This window comes from Acartia tonsa, chromosome 13 (genome assembly GCF_053477335.1).
Source record: "Acartia tonsa isolate MP-2025a chromosome 13, ASM5347733v1, whole genome shotgun sequence".
NCBI classification, from domain to species: Eukaryota; Metazoa; Arthropoda; class Copepoda; order Calanoida; family Acartiidae; genus Acartia; species Acartia tonsa.
Window position 1 is genome coordinate 22,143,433 of NC_137272.1, and position 24,903 is coordinate 22,168,335.

The window sequence follows — 24,903 nt, forward strand, 5'->3', positions numbered from 1 at the left end:
ATTTCTAATGTTTGTAGATATTTGGCTTTTGGTTCTTCGGCTGTTGTTTATGTTTCATTTATTAAAACGAAATAAAGCTTATTGTACAAAAAGCAAGGATGACATCTTCCAATAGCAGTGCAACAAAAATGGTTGGACAAACGGGTTAAGTAAGTTAAAGAACAGATGTTCATACCAACGTACCCAGAAAATAGAAAATAGATGCCTAATATTAGTAAAGGGAAATTTTTGTTAAAAATCTGCCATTTATGATAAATACGAGCTGAGAAAATTTCATTTTTCTAAATTTTCATTCAGACGGACTTACAGACTTAAATAAAAACTATAGAGTTGCTTTGCTACTAAAAATACTTTTTTATTTTTATTTTTCTTGATTATACAACTTACTAAAAACACAATCTTGCTTAATATTCTTTGAAGTTTTATTTCTTTTATGTGAGAGGTTATGTAAAGATATTTACTTGGAGACATTGTACTTTTACAAAATATAAGGAGTGTTTGTTTTGAATTATTACAATTTTACTAATGAAACCATATTAATATAAAGATGGTTTAGCCTCTTTGATAAGATTTATATAGGCACTTTAGTCTAAATGTGAGCAAAATGATTTTATTTTTATATCTTAAACTAGTTGCTTTGCTCTAGCCTCTAGGAGAGATCAAAGGATGTCAGGAAAATAGCCTAAAACCACCCATAAACATTTATAACGCTTCCCTGAAAAATATGAACATAAAACTTACTACTTTACGTTATGGGATTGATTGATTATTATTGTACTTAACTTTTCTTATTGTAATTAAACTAATGTGTACTTCTCTAAAGTACAATATGAATAAAAGTTGATTTATCCTGGAGGCTTTTTCATTTATCTCCCATCTCCCCCCACTGCCTTATAATACCTGCTTAAAAGAAATAATCCTTTATGCCAATAGGCAATTGATTCTGTTGTTAAAAGCAATTGTGCATTTAAAGGTTGGACTACAAAGTTTACAAAAGCCTTTGTGAAAAATAGCAATTTTACTTTGCAGAAAGATTTAAACTTGTACAAAAAATTTTACAATTCAACAACTATTTGCTTTTATTTCAAATTTTTGAGATAAAAACAACTAAATTTTATTACTTATTTTGCAGCACCACCTTTCTATATGCAAATCTTTTCATCAACATGATGGCAAAATGATAAGAAGGGTTCACAAAATGCACGGGTAATATGGGATGGAGTCAGTGAGGGATTAAAGATTGGGAGGTTGCATTATGGAAATTGATCAAGACAATGATTTAAACTTCATAAATTCAAGATTTGGGCTAACATAATCAGAATTTATAAGCAAAATTGATTTAATTATATCTAATTTAAATACTGAAAAAGAAGATAATACACAAATAATCTTTTTATGTAACTTTTTCTTAGAATACATATCCATGTTTTAGGTTTGCATGCAAGAAATTAGATTATACATAGGGCAAAAAAATTAATGAGCAATTTTTTTTCAATCATGCTTTTTGTATGATTTAATGAAAATTTTATTCTTGTGCATAAAATAGTTAATGCGTATTTAATGAAAACTTGTTATGTTTTGATAAAACTAACAGTGATCATCAATTAAATAGAATTGTTTAATTGTGTTTGATGAAGTGATGTTGTCATTTTTGATTATATTTTAAGAAAAATAGAAAAATGAACAGTTATTGTATGCCATTTGAATTTTGCAAAAAATACATACAAAGTACAGCCAAGGAAGAAAGATGAAATTGCTAACTCATGATGACAGCGACTCAAACTTCTGCTTAATTTTATTTTTATGTGTTTTGCATTTTAAACAGTTCAGCAGAGATGAATTGTATCTTTTTGTATTAAAATAAAAAAAAAGATTTTATTATTATATTTATTTATTTTTTCAAGTCAACTAAATTAAATTTGTAATTTTAAAAATTAGTAATGATACAGGTTACAAAATGAATAAAACATTCATATACTCACATTTAAAATGGTTTTATACTTGTCCTTTATACATTTCTTTGTGCTTTTTAAGACAGAAGTTTAAATTAGTCTAAAATTTTGTTAGTTCTTCTTTTTCTTTATCTAATATCAATCATCATCTTTTCAATTTGTTTACAATAAAATTATCCCATTTGGAAAATAAATAAAATGTATCATATTAATTGACTAGTTTCAGTTTGTTTTTTCCCTCCATATTTCTTTTTTTCATTTGTCAACTTCCGGCCATTGTTCTTCTTGTCACATTAGCACACTTGCAATTTTAGAAAAGAAATTTGTATTTCCTGTTTCTTTCAGTTAGTTTTGTTTGGATTAATGGCATGAAATAATATAAAGGACAATAAAAAGACATGGCAATAATTTGAGAATGTGTGACCTATTGTGTTCGTTTCAAAAGAATATGTAATTTTTTTATTTTTAGATGGAAAATTTTAGAAAAAATAACAAATACTGTTAAAAAGTAAGACAGTTACCATTGAAGTTAAATAGCTGCATGTTATCCAGCTCAATCCTTCCTCATATTTTCTTTTTAAACATTCTTTACAAATTGAAACCTTTTATCTGTTAGGGGCCTGAAAGTGTGTTTCTTCAATGTTGTGATTTGTTAATGACCTTTGATTAAAGATCTAATATTCAATGTGTACTTGTCTTTTATGCAAATTTGTATAGGATTGCTTGCTTTACAAAATGAAACGAAATGAAAGAATAAGATTTAGTTCATATGCCCAAAAGAAAAAAAATAATTACAAACATTATTTTTGGAAACTATTTCTCAAGAATTTTTGTATGCACACTCCTTTTAAAGTTAACTGCGTGCGAATGCCGCGCCTTATACTTTGTAAAATTAGAGTGTTTGCGCGCGCAACAAAAATTCTGTTTGATATGAGCTATAATTTAGACCTTTAGGGTTGGCGTCAATTAAGGATTTTTTTCTCAGTGGTGTGAAAATAACCAGGATAGGATATTTAAATCAGGGGTGAAGAGAACCATGGTGATAATATCAATCTACACACCTTAATTTTAAAAAATTCTATCAGCCACAGGCAGAATTTCCCTCTATAGAATTTTCCTAATATATATTCCTGGTTAAAAAATTGTGTTTTTATAACCCTAAAATCTGAGCAAAACCAAGATCTCAGTCCACACAAAATTACATAATTGTTTTAAATGCCATTTTAATTTTTTTTCTGTATTTAATTTAATTGGATATTTTTCGACTTTTGATGAAATATCCATAGCATCAAGAAATTTATATGTTAAGACCCTTTTTATGACAAGACTGCTATTTAATGGCGAAAAGCCCTTTTATCCTTAGCAGTTTAGCAAAAAAAATAACACAAGCCAAAAAATCTAACAAAACCTTTAAAATCCCCATTTTTGTTACCTTTCAATATTATAAATTTTACATTTAAATTGAACTTAGATATGCAGTATAAACAGAAAAAAACGGACTAAGAAAATAACCTAATTCTAAAAATTTAAATTTGTGCTCCAAGCTTATGAATTTTTGAGGGGTTGTTAAACATGGAGTAAAAGGACATATAAACTTATGATAAAAATTGCAATCTACCAAAGGTAGCATTTTACACACAAGAAGTTTGGTGTACATTTTTTCATTCATGTATAAAGCCCTGGAGTATTACAAGATTTAACAATCAATATAAAAAGATTTTTTCTCTCTAAAAGTGTGGAATCGGGAGGGGATTTGGCACTGGAAGATTTTTTAGATTGTTTGATGATAATAACACCTACAAAACGAAAAGGCAAATTAGTTTTTCTTAAAAAGCCATACATTTGTCCTTTCGTGCTGTGTGTTTTAAAAACATTTTAAGTTTTCTGTTGTAAAAGACATATTTTTGTATTATTATGCTTAATATGTATGAAAACAAGGATGATAAAATCCGTTTAAGCATAGCTCATGAATTTAGACAATTATAAAGAATTTTCGGGTTTAGTCCCTTAAGGGGCGTTTCTTCGTATTTTCAAAGTTGCTTTTGATAGGTTAGGTTAGGTTAAGTTGGGTTAGGAGATTGCCCCGCAGGGTTAGGCAATTGGCCCCTCAGGGTCTTGAAAGAGGAGGAAAACTACGAAACGCCCCTTAAGAGTTGTTGTCACGAAAGGGACTATACCCGAAATTTCTTAAATTCTTATTCAAGCCAACAATTTGTATCTTTATTATGTATATAAATATACATAATGTTTTGTACCCAATTGATCAAGAAATCATCAGGATATTGCACACTGGCGTGTAAATTATGCCAATACACAAAGTTTACTCAAAAACTTTCGGCACTTTATTCAGTGGTGTCTAGTAATTTCTTCCAAGGATTTATACTATAAAATGGGTAATATTGTTAATCATAATTATATAATTATAATACATAAGTATATCATTTTATCATCCATTGTCTTATCCCTTAAGTTCTCATGTGTAAGGACAAGCCTAACTTGTAGAAAAGCATCGCTGTTAAAAAAAGACAGCGAAATATGGCTAAAATAACACCAATTAAGACTTGAGATGCCGTGCATAATCTAAAAATAGTCAACAATTTTCAGTGTTGCAGGGGATAGTTAATCTAAGAAAAAAATATATTTTGCTCCAACTTTTCATCAAAAAAGCAGTCTCTCATTGATTATTAGTAAAACTTGCTTGATGTTATTCAATCAACATAATACCGTAGTTATAATAGTCATTTTACATAGGAGAAAAAGACCCTAATAGGTTGTTTGTCGATATATCAATAAGAAAACAATGTGTCAGCTATGGGCTCTTATTATATACAACAAAGTCAAAAAGTTTGATAGGGTCAAAGTAGGTGGGGGGGGGGGGGGGGGGGGGAGAGGGATAGGATAATTTTTTTTCAGGTGCAACTTCCCTGTCCCTGTAATTTTGCTCAATTTTCATGTCTTCTTCGCTTTTTAGTTGTTTCATCCCTTCCGCAAAATTTCATTCTCGATTTTAATATTTTCGAGAGATACGATAACAAATAATAATAGGAAGGTGTTAAATCATGCGGGTGGCAAAAAGGGGGTATAATGATTTGTAGTTCGGAAGCATGAAAATAACATGTGATGCATTTTGCGGAAGTATTTGCACACCCGCATTTCATGGCTGAATGTCAAACTGTTTATACCAAATACAGAATGGTGTATCCTCACTTCTGCTAAATTTACCACATTATCAATTTTTCAAAGGGTTAAAATATTACCACAGCACAAACTCCGTTCTCCCATTTGCTTTACACAAAGATAAAGTAGTTACTCTTTTGTCAATTTGAGACATTATGCGGCAGTGTTAACACACCGAAACAAAGTAATGTGTTTGTTTTTAAACTTTTTAGTAAACAGGAACTAAAAATATGGACAATTATTTCCATATTATTAATAATTGCTATATTAATAACTTTAATTGATTATGATGTTTCTCCAGGATAGATTTTGGCATTTTTGGTTCAAGAAGAAAAACAAAAATTAAAAATTCTTCTGGGGTGTGTAATTTTTCAGGGGCAATTTTCTTGAAAGTGGGATATAGTATAATACCATGGAACTGTAAGAAGCTTCACTGTAAAGGAGAACCAATCTGTACAGTTTTTAGCGAGATCCTTCGTTATACCCAAACATACTGACAGAAATCCTATTTCTTTTACTTTTCAATGATTACCAAAGTCAAGATTAGTTTATTTTTCACCCAAAAGACGCTTCAATTTAATTTTAATTTATTCTAGGTGGCGAAGAACCAATATTCTACAGCGACGACGTTCCACCGCTGCGAGACGAAGAAGACCGCGGCGGGCTGGCCAACTACTTTACCAGCGGCCTGGAGGCCAGCTTCATCTCGCGGCGAGGTCGGCCGCCGGTCATCAGAGCCGCTGAAAAGGTACTCAGTTTTTAGTAGCGAAGCTATATTATTATAATTCAATTTGTCTGTCCGACAGTCTTTATAACTGTACGAGAATTATGACTTCTATTAAAGATATATTGCCGATTAGTGTGAGGATATTCCTTTCAAAAGAGCATCCAATTTACAACTTGCCAGGTTCGTCGGTCTGTCGGTCATGCTACAAAATTATATTCTTTTTTCTAATGGTTTTTGTTTCCTCTCATTTTAAGACAACTGAAAATTTGCTCTATGATTCACTTTGCGCATTTGTCCATCTATGATTGTTTTGTGCTTTGCTTTGCTACTTATGAATATTATCATCCTTGTTTTGTCATTAATGTATGTGTACAATTACCATATATTATGCAACCAAATACAGAATTTTGCACGTAATAAGAAATTAATATTAAGATAAATTTATTATCGCTTTATCCCTTATTCAATGCAGAGATGACAATGGGCTGTTTATTACGATAGTCTCCTAAGTCCTAAAATATTCTTATTTGTTTGCTTAACAACTTTGGGGGCTTTAGTGAATTTTAATTGGTCGTTTAATCGAGTGTTGAAACGTTTCAACCACCATTTTTTCTACAGGAGGGGTAATTTTTGTGTATCATAATTGGTGATGTATATAAATTTTTCTGCCATTGTCTTATCCCTAAATCCCCGATTTAATGAGTCTTTTGAAAATTGTTGAGTGTAGAATTAAGACTCCAAGTCATCTTTTATAATCTAATTAAAACCTATCATTTCAAAAGATGTGTATGATTTTTAAAAGTAATTTGCGGTCTTTAAAAATTTTTATGTTTGTATGCCCGCTATTTTCTTTTAAATCCGTCCTAAGAGGCGTAAGGCCGAATGACAGACGGACGAACAAATATCTATAATAGATGCTATAAAATATCAAAATAAAGTTTCTCAGACAGCTTTCCGCACATATAAAGATGATGAATTATAATCGTTATTTATAGCATCGTATTCCACGGATATTGGCCCCTATGATTCGATGGCCTGGGATTAATTTTATGATATTTAGTTTAGTTAAGACTTAGAACCGGTTTCAATCTAGCGGAAATTAATCGGATTCAAAGCCATATTGAAAAATAATGTTTCATTTGTAATGAGGGTCATTTTGATGGCTATCGCCATTTCCCGTTAACTTTTTTGGCAAAGTTATTTTTTTCCCTTGGTGTCCCTACAAAATTACCAAACATGCAATATAACATCTAAATTGTTGATTTGCAGATTTAAGAAAATATTTGGATAATGGAATGGAAACGAAGTAGCGTGTTTCGCCGTATTTTCATAGAAGCTTTTCTCCTATTTCTAGCTCCTGCGGGGGTCTCGAACCCTGCATGGCAATCATAAACAAATACCTAACCTAAAATAACCTATCAAAAGCTACTGTGAAAATACGACGAAATCCGCTACTTCGTTTTCTTTCCATAATCCAAATTTTCTTAGGTAATGAAAGTTAAAACAGGATTCTTTTTTTGTTCATAGATTTAGTCACATGAATTCCTATCAAAAAAAAGGAGTTCCGCTGTTCTATCTCATTTTATTTCTACTATTTTGTGGGAACCCTTCTGATTAATTTAGTTATGGATATCAAAGATATGCTTAATTTATAGAATTTTTTATGCATTTTTCATATCTTAAATACGTCATTTTAGCCTGTTTCAACCAGTGTGCAATCACTTAAAAAAGAACATTGCCAATATCAGATCAGCAAAAGTAACATTTAGCCATTTTGAAAAAAAAATTTATGGATCCCTTAAACCTATTTCTTGAACATTGACTGACCATTGAATTAAGTTTGGATGATTCCAAACTTGTGGTAGTGTCCAAAGTTTTCAACCAATAACTAAAGTGGTAATTTTGTATATTATCATTGGAGATTTATTTTCTTTAGATCCTTGATTTAATCAATTTTAGTGATATGTTTTAATTTTGTATAAGTAACTCAACCAGGCAGGTTTTATGCCATATTGTGATTTAAGAAAAGGAAGCAGTATCTTATTTTGATTTCTTTCACTTAAAATTAATGAAGTTTCTCCTATAATGAACTTAAATTAAAATCATACATCAAGTCTATTTTGTAACGAAATCAAAAATTTAAATGATTTGTTGGCCATTTTTTACTACAATTTTTATGCAGTTATAGGTCCTAATGGATAAGACAAAGGCTTTAAATTTATATAAATTAAATACATCCCGTTCTATATACTTATATAATTGTGAAAAGTTTATACATTGTTGGACTTGATCCTAAAAAAAGCTTTTAAAGTTGAAACGAAGCGTAGAAACCACAATTAATGGAGCAAAAAATAATTTCGTCTGTCTTTTTTTTCTAAGAAGCGTAGCATCTATACATTTAATGTGTATGTACGTTCATTCAGTGTACACAGGGATCATAAGGAATAAGACAATGGACGAACTAGAAATTTCTACCTGGAGCATACCAATTAAAATTCAACATAAGTACCCAAAGTTTTGAATCAACGAATAAGATAAAGTGTTATAAAACTTTGGGTACCAGTGTTATTTAGTCAAATATCCTCTAAATCCCTGAGTGGTAACTTAAACAACATAAAAATATTATCATAATGCTATACAGTGGTCATTAAGTCGGCAGACGAATTGTTAATTTAAGTCACCTGTGATCACTTTTATAAGTCGATATGTCAACAAGATGACTCTTGGTCAAAATAATATAGAATCGCTCCGCTATTTTGAAACCTACCATATTGATTCTTAAACTATCAATTTTCTAAAAGTTAACCACAAATAGTTTATAGCAGTATTTCAGTGATAGGACAATAAAGGATAATATTATCTTTTTCCAGAGTTTATTCAAGCTGAAAATTTCAAAGGGTTGCTTAATGAAAAATAACTATGAACTGTTTAGTTTTAAAGATATATAAATCTTTATACTAAAGTAACAGGATGTCTGTTTGTGTGTCTGTGTGTTTGTAACTTTGTACCAAAGGATCTCGCTAACCGCTGAACCGATCGGGTTCTCCTTAACAGGGTAGCTTCTCATAGGTCCCGGGAAGGTTTATATCTATTTTTGGGGAGGGTTGAAATATTCCCGCCGCATAGTGTCGCTAGCGTAGTGACGCTGCGTAGAGACATGAATTTAATAGCTGATCGTAACATAGACAAATTATTTCTCAAATTAGATATTTAAAATAAAATAAAAATATTTAAACGCCACTAGAGGCCTCTAGGGGCGTAGCCGCTAGTGGAAGATAAGGGAGAGTTAGTTTTTTTAGTTAATATCTCAAAATTAAGACATTTAAAATAATGAAAAACATCCAGGGATCTAAGGAGATAAGACAATGACTGATAAATTAATGTACATCCCCAATGATAATTCACAAAATTACCCCATCTGTAGCATAAAATTAGTGGTTGAAACGTTTGAACACTCAATTCAATAAACCTACCAATCAAAATTCACTTAAGTCTCCAAAAAATAAGAAAACTTTTTTATAAAATCTTTGGGACTAGTGTAATAAACAGCCCATTGTCCCCTCTCTCTCTCTCTCTCTCTCTGAAAGCTACAAATTACATTAAGCTTTATACAGACTGGTATTGCACCATAAATTTTTTTTTATAATTGGGGATGTATATCAATAAATTTTCATTGTACTATCCCTTTTGATACCTGACATCTTCAGAAGCAAAAAGTACACCCAATGACACAAGTAAAAATTACAACAAATACATTTTTTACAATGGGTTAAAACAAGGTTAAATTTGTCCAGAGCAGTGTAGTGGAAATATTAAGTTGTAATAAAAAAGAGGGGAAAATTAGAGGAATAATAAAAACCAAGAAACCTCCATAAAAAAACAATAATTCTCTTTCTGCATTTCCGACGACCACTTAAGTTGTACACATAGACGTCCAAATGTGGGAGTTAAGGGGTGTTTACCACCCTCAAACTTTGAAACCCCTTATTTTACTCCTCTCAAAATAAAAAGCTTGGACGTCTCTGATACTGGATGCTCCTTGATCACCAAACAAATCAGCAATCCATCTAGAATAGCAACCGAGAAAATTACATTTCCCCAATTGCGTCACAGACTGACGGACGGACGGACATACAAAGTGAATTATAATATGTAGCTGCGCTTATAATGATGTGTGACTGTGTGTCTAACCTGATTAACAACAATTACAAGTCATTTTCAAAGCAAACACAGGGATAGGAGAATGGACGTTAAAATTATCTTCTTATTCTTATGTTATACACTTTCCATGATAGCTATTCTTGTTAATAGGAAAAATTCAGATATGTTGCACTTCTGATTATCACCAGAAAGTCTAAAAAATAAAGTCCTTGTTTATTATGTATGTTGATTCCTTTGACGCTTATGCACAATGTTGTAAGCGTATCCTTTATAGAATAACGTCTGGAAATGTAAGCACGTCTGTATTTAATAACTTGACGACCGTTATTCACATTTATTGAATAATAACTAATATTTACATTTATGGTTGCTGTCTTTCTTGTTAAAATTTTAGGCAATACCCCTCATAGTACTTTGTAGAGCACAGAACCTTCTCCCTCCTTATGTTGAAAGAAAGGGGGGCGGGTAGTTTTTGGTTTGTTTGGTTAGTCTTGGTTAGGTTATACATGGTAGACCCGCAGTGGTTAGGCACGGATTATACAACCCTCCCCCCCCCCCCCCCCGTCACATTTTTTAAATACCCCAAACCTTAAGAGAAATGTTAATGCCCGATTGGAACTTTGAGAGAAAGTGCCAAATGAGATTGTGTCGGCCAATTTAATGGGGACCCTGTCTTTGCAAAATAAATGCACAATTGATGAAAATCTTTGAATCAGATATCCTTCTATAATTTAAATTATCAATGGCGGGTTACAAAATTACAAAGAAAAATTTAAAATATAGCTGTTTCCCCCAATGTGCCTCGCGAGCCCAGAACCCTCCCCCTTTTTTCAAATAAAGTGAAAAAGGGGATAGGTTTGCATGTGTCTTGTGTTATCTAAGATCTCTTAAACGGCTGAACAATCCAATCTTAGAGGGGAGAGAACGATATTGTTGAAATCAACAACCCTTTTCTTCTAATATTTACTAGTTATTTCCAAGTTTCTAAAAAATTACCACTTCAGTAGATTAGAATTAAAGGTTGAAATTTGAACACTCAACTAATTAAAACAACCAATCAATATTCACTGAAGTCCTCAAATTGGTAATCTAACGAATAAGAAAATGTTATTACAAAACTTGAGGGACTAGTTTAATAAACAGTCAAATTGTCCCCTCTCACTCTGCAAATTTTACATAATATCTTAATATTTTTTTTTTATTTTGCATATATTTTTCTGAATATATTGACTAGCAATAATGTAGCACCTCTTTTATCAGATGTCCTTTTAGTTTGTTATCAATAATCAAACCATTACAAACCAATGCAATTATTCTTTCTTTTGTTTTAATCAGGGAGAGATGGATAAACAATGATTTGATTATAACAGGGATACCGGGATAGGATATTGTCGATAAATTAGCAATCCCCCAAATAATTCAATGTGAATTCCTTACTTTGATAGCCATTAAAAATTTTGAATAACTTTGAATAGTTATTTCTCGCATCGTATTATAGACAGCTTTCCGCGGAAACAAAAATGTACCATTATGAGAATAAAACATTTTTTTTAGCCCCAAGATGCAGATGGTATGGGCTTAAAAACTGGTTTTAATCTTATGATTGTACATTTTTAAATTCGTAGAAAATTGGATATAATACGATGCTAGACATAATTTTTCAATATGGCTGAGAACCGGTTCTAATCTTATTCTAAATGAGAATATAAATAGATAAATTAAAGATTTCTGACAATTCTTAATATAATTTTTTTATTCAGGTTCGTCGACAGCAAGGAAATAATTTTGAGTATGCGGATGAGGCTAGAGGCATGATGATTGACTACAGTGACCATCAGGACTATAGACAGGTGCGTTACAGACTGACAGACATTCACACATATAGACAGATAAACATTGAAACAGACAAATAAAGACTCTAAGGGAATCATGATTGACTACAGTGACCATCAGGACTATAGACAAGTAAGTTACGGACAGACTGACTTATAGACATACAGACAGATAAACAGAAAAAGAAAGATGCTAGGTGAATTATGATTGACTGCAGTGATCATCAGGACTATAGACAGGTGCGTTACGGACAGACTGACTGATAGACATACAGACAGATAAACAGAAAGATGCTAGGTGAATATGATTGACTAGTGATAATCAAGACTATAGACAGGTGCGTTATAGACTTACAGACAGACAGAATGATAGACATATACACAGATAGGCAGACAAAGTAAGATACTAGTATAACTGTGATTGGCTGAAGTGATAATCATGACTATAGACAGGTGCGTTATAGACTTACAGACAGACAGAATGATAGACAGATAGACAGGTGTGTTATAGACTTACAGACAGACAGAATGATAGACATATACACGGATAGACAGACAAAGTAAGATACTAGTATAACTGTGATTGGCTGAAGTGATAATCATGACTAATAACTGGTGCGTTACAGACTAACACACAGACCTATAGCTATACCTACAGATAGACTTACAGACAGACATTCACATACATTTATTAATAATCAGTGGTCAAAAGTAAATTGCTTTTAAACTGCAACGTATATTCTTTAGCAGAGTTCAAAATCAAGCTCCATGTAGCAGTGCATAAAGCAATAAAGCTTATAATGTCTTTTTGTATTATTAATAATTTTATCAGAATTTTTATAGCACGACTTGTAGTTGGTGTGTATTCACTTCTGCACATGAATCATATTTTTATTTCATTTAGAATTCCAATTTTTAAAAAAGGATAGGCCAATAGAGATAATTTGATTTTATATATGTACATCCATAATCATGATATACAAAATTACCCTATTTGTAGATTAAAATTCTTGGTTGAAAAGTTTGGGATGAAATACTCAAAGTGAATAAAAGTACTAATTAGTATAATGGGTTATAATATATCGGGTACTCGTGTTATTTACAGCTAACTGCTGTCCTCCTTGCCCCTCAATGCACACTGGTCCAGAGGGGTCAACAATTCAATTTTTCCTACCCATCAATTTAGACAAAAGTTGACCTGCCAGCCTTCAAAGACATCCTGGGCCACCTATATTTTAAATATCAACCCATGTTGATAATATGTTTTTTGAAATAATTTGGGGCCAAAGCTGCAGAACTCTAAAATCTAAGAACGTATTATTGACATTGTTAAATTGGCTATACTTGCTTAAATCTGATAAAATCAAATATCCGCATGTTGGAAATTGTCCAACTAAAATAAGTCCTATATAAGTTCAAAAATTATTTATAACACAAAAAATGGTACAAAATGCAAAAATGTGGTTTTTTTCTTACTTTTTAAGATAAGGGTAAGTTTGGCAAAATTTTCTTATTGAGTACTCTCTGAGCTTTTCGCATGTTTATTAAAGAGAATTCGTTGATATTGTAATTGACTTTATATTTCACGATATATATGGCATCCGATTTTGTTCGTTTTGTGCAATATCTTAAAAACTATTAGATCGATTAAATTTCATCGATGTTATAATTTAAAATTATTCCGAACGCGTAGAGGGGGGAAGGAGATATTTTTGCGGAGTAATATCTGAGAAACAAAATGAAAACATACGAAATAGCTAAATAGTATAAAAATCTGTTATATTTCATGTAGATTAGTTAAAATAGATTTCTAAATGTCAATTTTATTGTTTTATATTCATATAATTGATATTATTCTTTCAGCCTACTCTTTATGTGTCTTCGTAAGTCTGTCTGCTACGCTATGCGAGTACTTGTGTGTGTGTGTGTGTGTGTGTGTGTACTTAGACTGAGGTTATAAATATACAATACATAGTAATAACCGAGAATACATACACAAATTCAAAACATAAACGATTAACAAACGCATTCATTGGCGCGCTATAGCCTTTACTGCAGGAATAACAATTGATTAAACTGATTTTTAAATGGATTAAATCAAGACAATATAGATAAAATGATCAAGATATTAAAAAAATCGCGCAAATTTGAAATTTGCAGCTAGTGAAAAACTGGTTATACTTACAAAAATTTTTACTTCACATGATATTTAGCCAATGCAATTGTCTACAAAAAAGTATTTCAGAGTCTTCTTGATTTAACAACTCCTTCCCGCCCTAAATGTCCAATAAAACCTCGGGAACGGCAAAAATTAGACTTTAAAGGTCATTTTAACGGTCTTTGACCTTTGAGGTCATGTATTTTTTTTCTCATAAATGGACTCCCTGACCCCTAAAACCCCCAATTTGCTGTATTGGGCATTAAAATCGGCCAAGAGACGGCTGAAAACGAATTGTTGACCCAAAACTGCGTTTTCAGACCAGTGTGCAATGGTTAGAATAAACTACCCCCTCCCATTTGCTTTATACTCTGATTACGCAATTCTGTTTTTTTTGTTGTTGTGAATATGAAACTCTTTTTTTGCGTAATTGAATGCACAGCCTACTAGTCGCTTGTTGCTTCCCTCGTGCTCTTATCAGATATGTTTATGCTTTACAGCAAAGAATTTGTAACATATTTTATTTTCTCTTCTGTTAATAAAGATAGATGTCTGAAATTTCTTACGCCTTTCCCATTTGTCCGTCCTTTGGTTTAAATCTTATCATTTCTAGACATGCTTCTTTTTTAAATATGAATATTCCCTGTATTAAAATGTACAATAATTACTAAATAAGCTTTCCAACGAATTTGCTTTATCGATGTATTTTCATCGAAAATAACACTTTCTATCTCAAAAAGGATTACTTTATATAAAACTACCTTTTCATCCTGTTATTTGCGGCAGTTTTTTTTATTTCTGTACGCCAACTTTGCGTCAGGATTGAGTCGTGAGGCAATTGTTTCGCGTCATAGCACTGAAAAATTGAAAAAACTCATCGCCCCATATCTCATCTCAATATCATGTTTCTCATTAGTTCACTTGCCTTTTTTATGTGCGTAGCTTCTCTACAATTCGCTTTGTCTATCATTCCGTAAGTCATTGAAAAATGCAGTGATCTAAAGACAGATAAATTGATTTACATCCCCAATGATAATACACAAATTGACCCTTTCTGTAGAATCAAATTATTGGCTAAAACGTTTGGACACTTAACTTAATGTACAAACAAATTCAAATTCGTTAAAGTGCCCAAAGTTGTTAAGACAACGAATAAGAGAACGTTATTTATGACTTTGGGGACCAGTGTAATTAATAGCCAATTTTCCCCTCCCTCCCTATTAAAATGTTATTTCCTCGGCTACTATTTAAGATAGTTAGATTATTTCTTTTGTAAACATAAAATTTTTATATATTTTCCTTTTTTTTTGACAATATGTTTTAATTAGGTCGACGCGTTGCCGCATTTTTATTTGAACATTTTTTCAGGGGGTCGACGATGAATTTCTGGAGGAGGACGATTATGTAGACGAGGAGTATGGCATGTACCGGGAGAGTTCTAGTACGCCGGTACTGGACACTGAGGAGTACCGCCAGAGATACAAGCAGTACGCTGAGGACGGTCTGGAGACCGGTGATTATGAGCAATATCCTTCGGGTAAGTTATATAATAGTTTTTAATTGCATCCTGTTATAGACAACTTTCCTCAGATATGAAAATGTACAACTATAAGATTAAAACCAGGTTTTTTTCCCGATGATTACACTTTTTTATATTCGTAGAAAACTGTATATAATACGATGCTAGACATAACTTTTCAGCATGGCTCTGAAAAATCGGTTACGAAGCGAAACGGGAATTAGGTTTATTACCCTTAGATGGATTGTCAGACATAATAATCCGTCCTACCTAAAAAGGAATTTCCTCTTTTTTATAACACTGAATTCATTTTAAAAATATTAGCATTGAAACTTTTGGACGATACATTTTACTTAAAATTTATTTTGATGTAGTAATATAAAGAGTAGCTATGATGTAAAAAAAAATAAGATCAATCACGGATCTTAAGGGATAAGACAATGGACGACAAAGTATTGTAGTCAAAATTGCCAATTAAATAGATTAAAACTATGAAAAGTTTGGAACTAACCAATCACAATCCAATAAATGTACCCAAAGTTTTAGAACCAACAATAAGATAAAGGATTGATACAAATTAAAGTACTATGTTCCCTCCCTCCTTGGTAACCATAAAGTATGTCGACAAGGCCATAATGTGGAAGTATATACTTCAAATTTTTATACTAACAAATATTTTGAATAGGGTTCATACAAAATTACAAAATAAGTTTTTTTTGTGATAAATTAAAGATAACAATAGTATGTAAGAGCAAGTTGCAACTTTAATTAACTCTAATTATGTTAATATTTTTATAATGCAATTATATGTCAACACAGTATTTAAATCCATATTCATTTTCAACTTAGTTTTTTTGGGACGTTGGTGTAAACACCCTTCTGTCAAACAATATTGGGAGGGGGGGGGGGGGAGATGGTTGTAGCCATATTAAGAAATCATGATGACAAAATTTATACATTTTTATACATAAAAAAAATATGGTTACGCCCCTCTTAATATTTTTTTTGTATTTTTTTCTCACTTATTAGGCAGGGTAAGGTGACACATAAATTAAGGATAAGACAATGGAAGATAGGTTGATGTATATCCCCAATGGTGACAACAAATTTACCCTTTAAACAAAACAATTGGATAAAATGTTTGGACACACATTTTAATAAACTAACTAATCAAAGTTTCATACTAAGGTACTAGTATAATTAACAGTCCAATGTCTCCTCCCTCCCTTAAATTAACTTAGTGCTTCGGTTCTCGGTAGGGCTGCCGTTCGAACGTACATACCCTAGTTGTATAGTAGCTGCACTGTTCAAATAAATAACCATTGGAATTGCTGTGAGCGAAAGAAATTTGATTTATATTCTTGATTTATGGAGACAATAAAAATCTTTGGCTGTTTCTAAAGTTTTTTATTATGACTGAATTACATTCATATTTATGCCTTTTTAGCCCTCAAATGAATTGTTACATTAGGGTTTTAAATTGACTTCGAAGCCCAACAAAACTCTTTTCTAGTTCTCACTTAAATTCCATGGAAAGGTGGGAGGGGACAATGGACTGTAAATTACTCTGGTACCCAAAGTTTTATTATGTAACTTTAATTGGTTACTTTAATTGATTGGATTGGTTCCAAATAAGTAACGTTTAAGATTTTCAAGCAATAATTTTAGTCTATTGAAGGGATAATTTGATTATCATCATTGGGAATAATTTATTCTTTTAATATTTGTCCATTCAAGTCTGACATATTTCTCATTGTGTAAATTATTTTTATGGGTTGTGAAATCATTTTCACACAAAAATTGATCTAAATCGCTGGATATACATCCCTTTTCCCCTGCCTAATGAATATGAATTATGAGTGATCAAAAAGTACCTATTGTTTCCAATGTAGTTTGACAATCAAAGAGTGCTTTTTTTGTTAAACTAAAACACTGTTAAATCAAATGGAATCAAAATAGAAAAATTGAAGTGATTTTTTATTGATTTCAGTCGATTTAGAAAATACTTAAGCTTTCAACTACTTATTTTCTTTTTCCTCTTACCATTTTTAGAATAGCGTTACTTTGGCAGATGTTGATTTCTAGAAGCAATGTTCGACATAAAATTCGACATTTATGTCATTATGTGGATAATTTGACAGCCTAAATGTTCGATATTGTTATTCTTTAATATTTGATTATGTCTTAATCTGTGAGGGAGTGTACATTGGACTGTAAATTACACTAATACCCAAGTTTTAAAAACAAGTTATCTTATTCATTAGCTCAAACACTTACTTAGGTACTAATATTAAATTTTGTTGTGTCCAAACTTTTAAACATAATTTTTTAACTTCAGAAGGGATACTTTTTTTCTCATCATTAGGGATGTATATAAATTTATCCATTGTATTTTTCCTAAATCCTAATTAAAATTAAGTTCCACGAAAACATTACATTCTGATCTTTGAGGAAAATAATATTTAAAATTAATTACTAACGTTATTTAAATTTTCAGTACCAATAATAATTTTTTTTTAGGGGGGGGGGCATTAATATAAAGTGTCCCTAGTCCCTGGGTGAAATATGGATGAAGACATTTTTATCAATACGTGACGACCCGCCCCTTATTGTTAGCTTTTTCAGATTTTTATTAGATAACAAATAATGTTTATATAATACAGAGAAAAATTTTATAGGATGCAATTAAAGACCTCAAGCCCGACGGCTTAAAAAAGTTTAAGGGTAAAATTTACAAACCAACATTAGAGTAAACGACTAGAGGTGGAAAGGGATAAATAACTGTATATTCCCATCCCAAGGACCTTGTATCGACTCTCAATTGGGTCTTGGAAAATCAACCAATAGTGACGGGAATATTAACACAGCCAAGTAGCAGAAAACAATTTTCTAGCAGACGAAAAAGGTCCTTAAGCAGGTATATAATATATATGTAGATCGATACATACGATAGATCTGTCAGTAAAACAATTCCTCCTTCCCTTATTTGAATGTTAACACACGGCTTGTGACTTGACTATATTGTGTGGACACTCGTTCTTTATGGATCAATTTATCTGGTTTGAAACAAGATTTATAAAGAACTATTTACAGTTAACCCTATAAAGGAGGGGGTGGGGTTAGAATTTCAAACGGTTAAATAAGTTTTAATGAATTTGTTAATAGCACAGGAGTAAGCAATGGGGATTAAATCTTTTTTCGCCACTCATATTCTTAATAATGTCAATTAGATACCATACATCCTATTATATAAAGTAGTAAGCATTTTTTGGTCTGTAACGAAGGATCTTGCTAACCGCTAAACCGATATCATTCTCCTTTACAGTGAGGCATTTTTCTAGGTCCTGAGATGGTCTTAGGCTATTCATTTTTTAAAAATAAGTCGAATGGTTTCAGGCTATTTTTCCTGCCCTTTCATATACTTTCGAATACAGCATGACCCTCGAAAAAGTATTTTTAAGCATCTGCAGCCCTTATTTCTCAATGAATTATTAAAAAATGCATATGTCCTTGTTCTCCATAGTATTCCACGTAAGTAGATATAAAAATATTTTTTTTACCTCCATTAACACCGGAGATTTTTAGAGCTAAAGTTTTGAAAAAGTGACTGAGAAAAAGAATTTTTTTTTGTTTCTCTTATTTTTTGGATGGTTATATTATGTTTTTCTGGCAATTGAATAATGAGACACAAAGAAAAACAAGTTAACTAAATATTTCTTTTTTATTCCACCAAAAATATAAATTTTTAATGGCAAAAAATACTACTGAATGAATTGATTATTTGCAAATTTTAGGTTATTTATTAACCCTTATTTATAGAAAAGGATTAATTATGACAGTTGCTCCGCCTACTTTTCTGACATCTCAATTATTTAATAAGGGGTAAATTAAGCTTTTTAGACTAAAAAATCATTATGTTTTATTTTTATTTTCTTTATAACTTGTTTGTTATTAAAGTTAGGATTGTGAAACAAAAACAATTTTCCTGCTATATTCATAGAGATTTATTTGGTTTTTTAATCTTAAACAATTTTGCCTAATAAGTAAGTTTTTCAAAATATCATTAAACTAAAAAGACTCAAAAAATATGTGTAAAAAAATGCTTTTTACTCAAAAACTAAATTTTTTATTTCATTTTTGTATAAAGTTTCTGCTAGTAACAAAAATAAAAGGATTTCTAGCTTAATTTTGCTAAAAAAGTCGTATCATGTTAAAAGTTACTTTTTCCTCAGTCACTTTTTCAAAACTTTAGCACTAAAAATCTCCAGTGTTAATGGAGGTAAAAAAAATATTTTTATATCTACTTACGTGGAATACTATGGAGAACAAGGATATATGCATTTTTTAATAATTCATTGAGAAATAAGGGCTGCAGATGCTTAAAAATACTTTTTCGAGGGTCATGCTGTATAGATCCCCTAGATGCTAGGGATGCAGCCGCTGATAATAAATAATAGAATGGTCATTTCATCTTCTAGAGTTCTATCCCTGTATCTCAAAATTGTGAGCATCCTGAAACCGAGAGAGTGGGGACAATTGGCTGTTTATTACACTAGTCCCCAAAGTTTTATAATAAAGTTTTCTTATTGGTCTGCTTACCAACTTTCGGGACTTATGTGAATTTTGATTTGTTGATTCATTATGTTGAGTGTTCAAACGTTTTAACCACTTTTTAAATTTATAGAATGGTTAATTTTGTGTATCATCACTGAGGATTTACATCTTTGCATCGGCCATTGTCTTATCTCTTTAAATCCCTAGTGTGATTGCAGAGTAAGGTCATTAGATGATAAATTAAACTTGCTTCGAAAAATATATTCATTATTCTCTTTTTTTGCTGTTAGCATTGCATCCAAATCGTTAAAAATTTAAGTAAATAATTAATAAGGGCGAAGGCTAATTGTCTAAGAGGTTAACGGTTGGGACATCTAAACAGCGTTGCGGAGCCGTTTTATTTTGGTGCGGCTCCGCGGAGCCGCCTGTGAAAACAACGGCTCCGGCTCCGACCTAAACTCAACATATTTTTTTGCCAAGTCAAACCATCAGTGTCAAAACTCTTCCTCCAATAATTGTAAAACACAGAAGGGATAATTTTGTGTATCACCATCATGGAAATACATCAATCTATCGTTCATTGTCTTATCCCTTAAGATCCGTGATTATAGCGGCCCTGTTTTTGATAAATCAATTTAGTATACATCTCTCTTAAATTGTTAAATAGTTGGGGACCAAATAAGTTTGGTTTGATAGGGGTAGACCGATTAAATCGATAGTTGAATCTATGATCAAACTTGTTCAGATAATCACCATTGAAACAAAATATGTTGATTTGTATCTTTTTGTACAATAAAGAAATTATAATAATATTAATGTTACTGTTGAAAAGTTAAAGGACATTCACTTTTTAACAAACTGTGCCTTCCCCTTTGCTTCACTCTTAATATTTAACAATAGCTATTGCGATTTACTTTTATTACCGAAGCTACTCTATAATTCACTTTGTTCTTCTTTCTGTAATTTTCTACCATGTACCATGTCCATTTTTCTCTCTTTTTTATATGATCACTAAACATCTGCTCTTTAACCCACTTTGTCCGTATGTCCATATATTAATTATTTGATAAATTCACTTAGTGAACAAGTATATTAATTATTTGTTTCCAATGTCATCATCCTTGTTTCCAATATAATGGCGTGCACAGGGTTATAATAAGGGGGTTTATTGCTTAAAGTGAAGGAAATAGGTAGTGCAGTACTTACCAATTTCCATTTGAAGGGGATGGTGACACCCTCTTCCTTCACATTTACGCCTCCCATACTATACACAATATTATATAACTTTCAACTCCGCAACCGATACCGATATTTATTATTTATCTCTTTCAACTAAATTGACTTAATGCCCCTAAGGTGCTGTGTGCGTGTGTGTGTGTGTGCGTGTGTGTGTATGAGAATCAGCTACAATAAGTCAGGGAAACGCTTTCTTAAGAAAATAATTTAACCGTCGTCGTAAGCAGTGTCAAAGTATTTGAACGTATGTGGTATTTTGCGTCTCTTGGACATTTCCATGAGTTTTTATTATTTTTTGGCTAAAATCATAATGGAATTATTTTCAATAGTATAATGCAGTAATTGGATGTGTATCTAACAAAGTAGAAGGATGTGTGTGCGTTTTTCTATATGAAATTTTGTTGTGCCAATTTTTGTGAAAATTTTATTTTATTTTATATCATAAAATCATATAAATTATGAAAAATGTTCCCTATCCTATTTAGGGGAAGAGAATAAATGTATAATCAATTTTGTTAACTATATAGATCAGTTTTTTTGGTCCAGTCATGAGATAATACATATATTTTAGAATGGTTTTGAAGACACTTGTCCGCGGAATCGAAAATGAAATCCAATAGAAATATTACATGCCAAAATCTCTTAATAAAATAGCTATATATTATAATACTTTATTTTTCTTACCAGCGGCTTTGCCCCTAGATGCCTCTAGAGTGTATCGCCACCCCCCCCCCCCCTCCTCCCGAACACATTTTTTGTTTTAATCTTTTTTTGGGAGGGGGGGTGGGTGGTGAATTTTTTTCTAGTGGCGATTTCTCTTTTGAGGGTGGTGGTGTCCTCCTCTTAAATACATAGTTATAAACCCCAGGACCTATGAGAAGCTACCCTGTTAAGGAAAACCCGATCGGTTCATCGGTTAGCGAGATCATTCGGTACAAACAAACAAACAGACAGACATTGTTCTACTTTGTATTATAGATATTATTTTGCTGTTTACCGTCATTTTATGATGTCTATTTATCTTATTATCTCAAAATCTACCAAAAATGTAAATAGACATATGTCAAGACATGTAGGATAAAACAAATCAAAACAAAAATAAAAACCATTTTTGACATCTGAATGACATAAGAGCGTGTCCGCTATAATATTGCTCTACGTAATTTCAGGGATATTATGGGATAAGACAATGAATGATAAATTGATATAAACCCCCATTGATGATAAACAAAATTACGCTTTTTGTAAGATTATAAAATTTGTTTAGACAATACACTTAATAAGTGTAAGTCAAATAAGTCTAAGTTATGAAGATAAATATTATGATTTTAGCAATAATTTCATCTCATTTTATCTTTAGTAAAATCAAGCAATATTAGCTTGAACAATAGACTTACTTACCTTAATTATATATAGAGCAGCTACGATTTACAATATTTTATTTAGTCCAAATGTATTGAAATTAAAAACAAATAAAGGTTGTTTTTGTGGGCTGATATTCAATATGCAAATTGCTTAAGGTTTATATGAGGCGAAGCTACTCTATAATTATGTAGGTCTTCTTACTTAAGTTTGACTATATGGGCCAATTTTTTTTTTACAGGAAGGGAAGGGAGGGGACATTGGGATGTGAATTAAACTTAAATTAATTTTTATGATCCCGTTCTTTCATACATTGCATTGGCTTAAAAATGTATTTTTATAATTATTTTTTTTTATAATTTCTTGATTGTTAAAACTATGAGTATCATAAGTTATCGAGCAATGAATCTAATGTACACAATGGGCAATTTTGTTTATCATAATAACGTATGTACATGATCCTATCCCTCAAAATCCATGACTTTTCTAACCACCAAAATAACAATTAATATGTTACATAACACTTTTCAGATTTTTCAGATTTAGTTCAAGTCGGAAAAAAGGGTTCTAAAAAATAAGTTGTTGTAGCTATTTATAGAATTTAGAAATTTTCAATTCGTTAAAAAATCATATAAAAATCGTTTAACTAATTAAATCAATGAAACAAAATTACCCCTTTTTTATTTAGATTTTGGTGTCAAGTATAATTTACAGGTAAATGTCCCCTGCCTACGTAAAACTAACAGAGATATAAAAAAGCGGGTCAAAATAAATTTAAGGAATTTTGTAGGACCACTAAACTATTGGCTCCCACGCGCCTAATCTCCCCTCCTAGATTTTCCTTAACTCCTTTGCTCTAGTTACAAAATAATGATTAGGTTTATACAATACAGCAAAAAAAAACACTTTAATCTTGGAAACAATAATTTACATTGGTAGGTAGGGGACATTGAACTGTAAATTATACTTGTATCCAAAGTTTTTTAATCATGTTATCTTATTCGTTGGCTTAAAATATTCGGGGTTTTGTTGAATTTAATTATTAGTGTCCAAATATTTCAAGCATGTAATATAAATATACAAAGTAATCATTTTGTAGAATTTAATATATTTTAAAGTAATGTATAAACACTAAAAACGCTCGGCTTCTCGACTTTATATTTCCCATAGCTTTGTGGAATTTTACCGCCGCCGGCTAAATATCATTGATATGAAGAAAGTGAACGTTTTCTACGTTTTCAATAAAAAAACTGTGGAAAAGTGGTATTTTAGTTAATAATAAGACTAAAAAATTTCGGAAAAAATGGTAATTATCCTATTATGAAACTAACAGGATGTCTCTTTGTTATGAAGCATCTCGATAACCTGTGATCCGATATGGTCCTCCTTAATAGTAAAGCCATAGAAGGTTTATAATTTTTTGAGCAGGGTGCCTCCACCCTCCCAAGAGAAATCGCCCGTGAAAAAATGTTACTCAACCCCTCCCTCCTTCCCTCAATCAAGTGTCCCTAGAGGCGTAGCTGCTAGTAGAGATAAAATTTTTTCTCGTATTCATTTGAATCCGGTGGATAGGAACCGGTTCTCATGAATACGAAAAAACTATGTCTAGCATCGTATTATATCCAGTTTTCTACGAATATAGAAATGTACAATCATAAGATTAAAACCAGTTTTTTTAGCCGGTGCCTCCGGCACCTCGGGGCTAAAAAAACTAGTTTTATTCTTATAATTTTACATTCTATATCCGCGGAAAGCCGTTTATAATACGATACGAGAAATAACTAGTATAACATTATTTTGTTATAAAATAGTTTGTTATAATGTGAGTAATAATGTAGGACATTAATTTTATTTTATGGGTTCATCCATTATGCCTTTTAACTTTATAGTTCTACATTTTGAGATGCTTTTGGCTTCGCACTTAGCCTCTATAGGTGATTTTTAACTATATTGAGAAGAAGGGATAGGACAATTGCCTAGAAAGGCTATAAGAATCATATAAATGATCTTGATTATTAATGAGGTTTAAAACTTTAATTTTGCAAGAGAGAATGAGGGGTGGGGTATCCTCCTTTTTAAAAATTTTATATTTCTCTTGGGGAGGTCCACCCCCAAAATAATTCTTCCTGTGACATACAAGAATCTTTACTGTAAAAGGAGAACCATATCGGTTTGGTAGTTGTGTAGATCCTTTTCTACACACATACAGACAAGCATCCTGTTAC

General features: G+C 31.5%; 1 protein-coding gene across 3 annotated transcripts in view; it reads left to right on the forward strand.

Moving 5' to 3' along the window:
• Positions 1–24,903, forward strand: part of LOC145304022 (uncharacterized) — a 528,912-nt gene that overhangs the window by 420,360 nt on the left and 83,649 nt on the right. For all 3 annotated transcript variants that reach the window (XM_080145773.1, XM_080145774.1, XM_080145775.1), the window contains 3 exons: positions 5,726–5,877; positions 11,778–11,867; positions 15,376–15,544. In XM_080145773.1, coding sequence (XP_080001899.1) covers positions 5,726–5,877; positions 11,778–11,867; positions 15,376–15,544 — 411 coding nt within the window. The remainder of the gene's footprint in view (positions 1–5,725; positions 5,878–11,777; positions 11,868–15,375; positions 15,545–24,903) is intronic.